This window comes from Triticum aestivum, unplaced genomic scaffold (assembly GCF_018294505.1).
Source record: "Triticum aestivum cultivar Chinese Spring unplaced genomic scaffold, IWGSC CS RefSeq v2.1 scaffold30827, whole genome shotgun sequence".
NCBI classification, from domain to species: Eukaryota; Viridiplantae; Streptophyta; class Magnoliopsida; order Poales; family Poaceae; genus Triticum; species Triticum aestivum.
The window spans coordinates 44,415-52,260 of record NW_025228453.1 but is presented as its reverse complement, the minus strand read 5'-3'; the positions used below and the strand labels follow the sequence as shown (position 1 = coordinate 52,260).

At 48.8% G+C, this 7,846-nt stretch overlaps 1 protein-coding gene across 1 annotated transcript; it reads right to left on the bottom strand.

Moving 5' to 3' along the window:
* Window positions 1-294: 294 nt before the first annotated feature.
* LOC123174149 (germin-like protein 8-11) lies at window positions 295-1,285 on the bottom strand. The gene is made up of 2 exons (XM_044589999.1): window positions 1,130-1,285; window positions 295-1,001 (listed from the first exon to the last, which is right to left on the bottom strand). Exons 1-2 carry the CDS (start codon window positions 1,248-1,250, stop codon window positions 433-435), a joined length of 690 nt encoding a protein of 229 aa, XP_044445934.1. The 5' UTR covers window positions 1,251-1,285; the 3' UTR covers window positions 295-432.
* Between the last annotated feature and the right edge of the window lie 6,561 nt (window positions 1,286-7,846).

Sequence of the window (7,846 nt, the reverse complement as noted above, 5' to 3'; positions counted from 1 at the left end):
ATTCAACTTTCACATTTAAATCCTGAGCACAATCGGGCTCCAACCATCGCATACTTCGCACGTATTGCAACATAATCCTCGGTGTTCAACCCTAGCATCAAACATATACTGGATTACCATATAATCGTGTATTGTTTCCTTTTTTTGACCTAGTCATCTCTTGTTTCGGAACAAGGGAAAAGAGCCTAAAGTATTTATTTTTTATTGAGAAATACGAAACATTAGAACCAAAAAAGCATATGAGATCATATCAGTGTGCTAAAAATGATATTGTCAATTATTCAGAAGGTAGAAATACATTCACTCATTACAGACACAACAATGGGATGACATATGCTCCATTTATTTTATAGATTAGGATGCATATCTACAAACTCAAACATGTTCTTAATTTGCGCACAGGTCCTCCGTGTAATAAGCCAACCGTTTCACTTAGTTGTGGTTGTTCTCCCAGAACTGGGCCTGAAGCCAGTCTACTGTATTCTTTTCCACCTGAAACGCCTTGGCAAGAACATCATCGGATATTTGTGGGTCTGACCCAAACACCGCATTGGCAATTGTGATAGCCCCTGGGTTCTGGCTGCTAAGCGCGGCAATTGCAACGGCAGGCTTGTGGTGGTTGGGGTTGAATTGGAAGTGGATGAGCCCCACGGGGAAGACGAACACATCACCTTTGTTGAGCACCTTCGAGAGGAACTTGTTTCTGTTTGGGGCGGGCTGGTTGGATGTAACAAAGCCAACATACAATGTCCCCTCGAGCACCGTGAGGATCTCAGTGGCGCGAGGGTGCGTATGTGGTGGGTTCTGACCCAAGGGAGCATAGTCAATGCGCGCAATTGAGATGCCGAGGGTGTTGAGTCCAGCAATCTGCATGACGTTGATCAAAGTGACGTTGGATCCAACCTTGTTGGTCACCCTAGGCTTGTCGAGGGTGGCTGCCTTGAAGAAGTCATCAACGTTAACCTCCATTGGGTTCTTGCAAACAAACCCATTGACACGTACTGGTGCATAGAAGAGATTTATAATGTAAGCTTAGGTCTTACAAAGTTGTTTCGACTTGCATATAATTTCCAGAAATTCATTTCAACATATTTATTTGGTGAGAACATGATGAGGAACCGGATAGTACCTGGTGAATTCATGTCGGCGACACAAAAGTCCTGGAGGGGGCTAGGATCGGAGGCAGTGGCCTGCCATGAGACCAAGGCAAGAAGAACAGCGAGGAGAAGGAAGGAAGAGGAGGATGCCATCTGATCTTTTTCTCTCTCCTGTGTTTCTGTTTGTGATTGTGGCGTGAGTGATGGTTTGAACATGCAGGGATGTATGAGTTTATATAGCTGCAGCGAGCAGCGCCTGAAATCGTTAGCAATTGTAGACTTAGTCAAGTGAAACCAACCAACCAATTGAACTGGTCTCTTGCTGCTAATTAAACTACTGCATATACGCCCATTTAAGACACGTTTTCCCTTCAAAAAAGTAATGCAGAGTATACATCCATATAAAGCTATTCTATGGTGATGTGCACGGCTGAGTAGTAATTATGAATGTTTCTCCATCTCACCCGAGTCGCCACAATGCATGCAGGGTCAATTTCAGGAAAATTCACCACCCATCACTATTAAGGAAAATATTTTTAAGAGAAGAAACATCTGGCACTAGTTTAATTCGATATCATATACTTGGTCATAGTCGGAACCGGTGCGGACGAAACCAGTCAAAGAGCAGTTGAGAAGCCAGGTCATGTAAGGCAATCAATCATTTTCTAGCTTGATGCCGACATAGATGAAGTCACTTACTCACGCGTAGGCTTGATTCATGGGCGCATGATTTCTAAAGACATATAGAGTGACTACTACCCCTGTTCTTTTCAGTAGTTGATACAGAATCATGCGTGCAATCGACCTTTTCAAACTATGAAATTATATATTTGCCAATAGTTTTTTCATGAAATCCAGTAACAGAGGGCGGCAGAGTTGTTAGCAGATTTGTAGCAGCCCCTATACGTTATCATCATGTCAGTGGGATATTTACTTGATCAGATGTCTCTCAAAGTGGTTGAGTACTTGCAGGAAGAAGCGACGACATTAATGGACGAAGTGCCCAACCAAAAGGAGAGCTGATACAAATGCCATGACGATGGAGAGCAGGAATATTCCATATGATCTTAGCAAGACTAGTTAACATCTTCTTGCAAAGAGTTTTATCATACATGACCAGTTCAGTGTATAAATCTAACAATCTGGTTAGCCTTGCTGACAAAGTTAATGGCACCAGACCTCACCTGCTTCTTTTGCTATTGTAAATAGTACTCCCTCTGTAAAGAAATATAAGAGCTTTTAGATCTCTAAAGTAGTGATGTAAATGCTCTTATATTTCTTTACGGAGGGAGAACATACATTAAAAAGACTAGGCCAGGTGGCCAAGTTATAAACAGATTAATTTCTTGGAGGTGTGTGTTGTTGGGTTCAATAAGCCGTCGCGACGATCGACGCGGTGAGCGTGTGTGGACCGGGTCGAACACATCGGGATCGCGGCGGGTTGCATGGGTAGGTGTGCGTGTGTGAGTGTGTGAGCCAGCGCGTGTGTGTGCGGGGCCGCGCGGTTCTGTTAGCGAGCAAAAGGGAGGGGTAGACCGCATCGGGCGCGCGGGGTGGCCGCGGCGATCACGTTCGGGCGCGATGCGTGGGCGGCGCCAGAGCGGGCGGGGCGTGGGGGAGTGGGGGAGCGAGTGGGTGCGAGGCGAGGCCTGGCATGTCAGTGCTCGCGGGTATAAGACCCCGGATCCTCCCTGTAGCTCGTTGGCAGGTTGAGTTCGAGCTCGAGGTAAAGAACAAGCCGTATGTGCGGCTGGGGCGTTCGTGCGCCGGCAAACCACATGTGCCCTGTGTTTTCTCCTTCATCTTCCTCCTTTCTTCGTTGGTTCGTGCCACACAGAGAGAGAGAGAGAGAGAGAGAGAGAGAGAGAGAGAGCTCCGAGTGAGGGAGAGGGAGAGGTAGAGCTAGGGTTTAGGGTTTGGCGCCAACAATTGGCATCAGAGCTTCAGGTTGAGCAGCTCACCGGAGTCCATGGCGCTGGTTCCACACGGCGGCGGCGGCGCGGGCAGATCGGTGTCCATGAACATGCTGATGCTCTCGTCGGAGAACTACACCATGTGGGCGATCAAGGCGTAGGCGATCCTTGATGCCTACACGCTGTGGGAGGCGGTGGCGCCGGCGAACGACGTGGCGGTCAACAGCAAGAAGTGCAAGACGGCGAGGGCGATGATCTTGGCGGGGCTGCCGGAAGATGTCCTGCTGTAGGTGGCGGCGAAACTCACTGCAAAGGAGGTATGGGACTCCCTCAAACTGCGTTTCATCGGTGCTGAACGGGTGCGCGCGGAGAGGAGAGCGACGCTGCACGGCAAGCTGGATCGGTTGAAGATGGAGGACGGCGAGTCCCTGGACGTCTACGCCGGGAGGCTGGCAGGGATGACGGCGAGGCTCGCGAGCCTGGGCGAGACGCTGAGCGACACCGAGCTGGTGAAGAAGCTCATGGAAACGGTGCCGGGCCTTCTCTTCCCTGTCGTCGCCGGGATTGAGCAGTTCTGCATGCTGGAGGAGCTGACGTACGACAAGGTGCTTGGGCGGCTGCGCGCGTTCGATGAGCGTGTGCGGCGCCGTGGGTAGAGCGGCGGCGAGCGGGCAGACGGCCAGCTTCTGTACGGGGCGGCGCAGTGGCGAGCACGGGAGTGGTGCCAAGGGGGAGCACGGGACGATGATGATGACGCACGCAGCATGGCGACGCGGGATGGCGGCAGCAGGCATGGTCGCTGCTACAAGTGCGGTGAGCGCGGCCACTTCAAGCGCGATTTCCTGGAGCTGCGGAAGGTGCCGGCGGCGGAGCGGGCGCTGCTAGCGGACGCCGACGTCGAGGACAACGGCCTCCTCTAGGTCACGGCTTAGGGGGGTGTGTTGGGTTCAATAAGCCGTGGCGACGATCCGATGCGGTGAGCGCGTGTGCGAGCGCACGTGGATCGGGTCGAATACGTCGGGATCGCGGCGGGGTTGCGTGCGTAGGTGTGCGAGTGTGAGTGCGTGAGCCAACGCGTGTGTGCGCGGGGCCGCACAGTTCTGTTAGCGAGCAAAAGGGAGGGGTAGACCGCGTCGGGCGCGCGGGGTGGCCGTGGCGATCGCGTTCGGGCACGATGCGCAGGCGCAGCCAGAGCGCACGGGACGTGGGGGAGTGGGGAGCGAGTGGGTGCGAGGCGAGGCCTGGCATGTCAGTGCTCGCGGGCATAAGACCCCGGATCCTCTCTGTAGCTCGTTGGCAGGTCGAGTTCGAGCTCGAGGTAAAGAACAAGCCGTACGTGCGGCTGGGGCGTTTCGTGCGCTAGCAAACCTCCTGTGCCCTGTGTTTTCTCCTTCATCTTCCTCCTTTCTTTGCTGGTTCATGCCACAAAGAGAGAGAGAGAGAGAGAGAGAGAGAGAGAGAGAGAGAGAGAGAGAGAGAGAGAGAGATCCGAGAGAGGGAGAGGTAGACCTAGGGTTTGGGGTTTGGCGCCAACATGTGTTGGCAGTTTTAGTGTAGAAGGAAGTTTCCATTAGATGATTTAACTGCTTCTATCACAAGCATCTTACAAAGAAACAACTCAAATGATAATTGTTTTTGGGACTCAGATATCTACAATGGTTTTTCTGGGGAATGATCAATCAAACTTACAAGAGTTTTGAACCAAAAGGAAGCTAAAACAATACATCCAGGAAAAATGGAACTAACGGCAACCAAAACAGCAAGTTTCGTGGCAATGCAAACATAAACTATCTTTCATCGCCGGAAAGACAGACCACAAGAACGACTCCAGGAAGCAACTTTTGCACATTCAACATGCACATTGCAACCTCCGAGCACATTACGATATAATCATATGGTCATCTATTCGCTTCTGATTAAATTTTTGCATAAACTCCTCAAGTTTCCTTTTAATATGCCTAAGCGTTACTGCATCATCTGATGTACGGCTGAGTAGTATATTATGATCATTTATCCATCTCACCCAAGTCGGCACAATGCTTGCAGGGCTGGTTCCATGAAAACTCACCACCCACCACCATAGTTTATTAGATATCATATACTTGGTCATTGGTGAGAACTGGCCCTCACGAGGTCAAAGAGCAGCTGATAAAAGCCAAGTGACGTAAAGCAATCGTTTTCTACCTAGACAAAGTCACCTGCTTAGCTTTATCTACTCCCTCGCTTCTTTTCAGTTGCTACAGAATGCGTGCAATTAAGCTTTTCAAGCTGTGGCCACTAACATAAGCAAATTATATATTTGTCACTGGATTTGTCATGAACAATACTGAGCACAAGATATGGCATGGGATAAAAATAACATACACATAATCATACATTCATAGATGTGTGTTAGCAGCTTAACATACATATTATTAAAAAGCATGGTTAGAGATATTATGGAATATCTTGCCGTCCTCCAAAACCAAGGGAAAAAATAAACAGAGAAACTTTGCAATATGAGTCACCTGGTGTTATACAAAATATTAGGTTGGAAGGTGACGTCGTAGTTAACGGATTGTGTCAATGAGGAAGAAATCAAGGTGCGTCATTCCATGCATGAATGCACCTAATACACAACTATTATATGTAGCAGCCCCTGTTATCATCACATCAATCAGATATTTACTTGGTCAAAATTTTCTCAAAATGGTTAATTACATTAATCCACGCACACATAAACAGTGACGATAGGGAGCAGAAACAATTATATGATCTTACTAAGAGTACTTAACGTCCTCTTGCTAACAGGTTGATCATGATCCATTTCAATGGGTAAATCTGACAATCTAGTCGGCATTTCTTGTGTAGGCTCATGACACACCTCGCATGCCTCTTTTGTTAGTGTAAACAGCACACCCAGTGACTTGGGCTGGGTGGCCACTCATAAACTGATTAATTTCTTGGAGGTGTGTGTGTAGTTTTGATACAGAAAATATGTTTCCATCGGACAAATAAAATGCATCCAGAAAGAAGAAGAAGACAGGCCCCAACATCATCCTGGTGGACGACATGAGAGGCTATCTCCGCCGCCGGCCCTAGACCCACACACTCTCCGCCTCCCTGGTAGCCATTGTTCGGCACTACGCCGAGCAAAGCCCCGGGAGATGGTAGGTGCTAGTGGGATGCCCCTTCTCTCCGCTCCACCCCGTCCTCTTTGTGGGCTAAACGTAGCACCTCACGCCACCGCCGCTGCTATCCCTCACCTTCGGAGGTGAGCCGCCGACCTGAGATTTCGTGGCATGCCTAGTGGGGTCATGGGTCATTTGGTTTGTGCGTGGATCAGGGAACTCTACCTGGAGCCGAGCCTCTCCTAGATCAGCCAGCATCGTGGTCGTTGACCTGTGAGGGGTGATTGCGGTGAGACGGGATGTAGCTTCCCATAGCCTCTCATGGGTGAGGTTCCACTGCAGGTGAGATACTCCTGCCCCCACCTAGAATGGTCAGGTGGGTTTGTTGGCGATCTTAGGCCCGACCGGATCTAGTCATGGTCGTGGACTTGGACCGGGTCGAGCCTCACTATGGTTTGATGGCCTTCTCCGGTGACCTCGTACCAACATCTTGGTGACGAGGCATGGGTTTGGGGTGTCATACGTTGAGGTGATGGCCCTGGACGGCAGGCTAGACTTCTGGCAAGTGTGCGGGACGGTCCAAGCGAAATTTCTGCGTCTCGACGCTGGTTGAGGCGATGTCATGGTAGTCACATTCCTCTTGGGATCATCGCCATTGTTCTCCCGCCATCCTAGCTCGGGGTGAAAACCCTCCGCCCCAGCGGACGTGGTTGTGGCAGTGCAATGCGTCATGACCCTCTTGGGTTCGTCATCAGTGAGTGTAGTCATCTTTCCATCGCGGTGTCTTGTTCAGAATGGTATGGCGATCCAATCGATCCTACCTCAAATTTGGTGACTTACCGTATTCCTTGCACCTATCTTGTACACGCAACAATGTCCTCCTTTCATCATCTCTACCCACCGGTAGGGTCAGCAATCCTTGGTTTAGGCAGAGGGTCCTCTCTTAGAGTAGTTGGGTGGTGTCGGTGCGATGAAGTCCAGGGTTTTCTTCAAGGTGGCGTGTGGTTGAATGTCGTCGTCGGTCCAGGTTGAGTATTCAGGTGGTCCAGCACTCATGTTCTTCCTCTCGGCGGCATGCTGGAGGCTTCTAATTGGGCAGTTCCGGTAGTTGTTAGCATGTTTGGCTTGGTTTGCCATGCTTTCTTGGATCATCTTGTATGATGATTTCCTCAACACCATATATCCTTCGGCCAAGCGGGCGAAGTGCATTTTGTGATAAAATGCTTCTATGACAGGCTTGTTAAAAAGAAACAACTCAAATAATATTCATTTTTGGGGGGTTTTGGTAATAATCTTTTCTTTTGTGTAATAAGCCCCACTCCCGCTGCCCTCTCGAGCTCCTCAAAAAATGCAGGCTTTCGGGCCTAAACATACTGTATCTACATGTGGGCCTATTGGGCCTTCTACGGGCCTGAATCCTGACCCATGGGTGAGTTTCTAGTCGTATTCAGGCCGTGGTGGCCCAATAGGTGGCGTTTTTTATTTTATTTTTCCCAGTTTATTTATTTTCATTTTTGGTTTATTTATTTTATTTTGTTTCTACTTACAACAAAATACTTATTTATTTTATTTTATTTTGTTTCTAATTACTTATTTATTTTATTTTATGATAATTCTTTTTGCTATTAAAGTTCCTAACAAAAAAGTTCTTTATGAAAATTCTTTTTGCTTTTAATGATCTTGAACAGAAAATACGTTGATAATTTTAGTTTCACAAATTTTATTT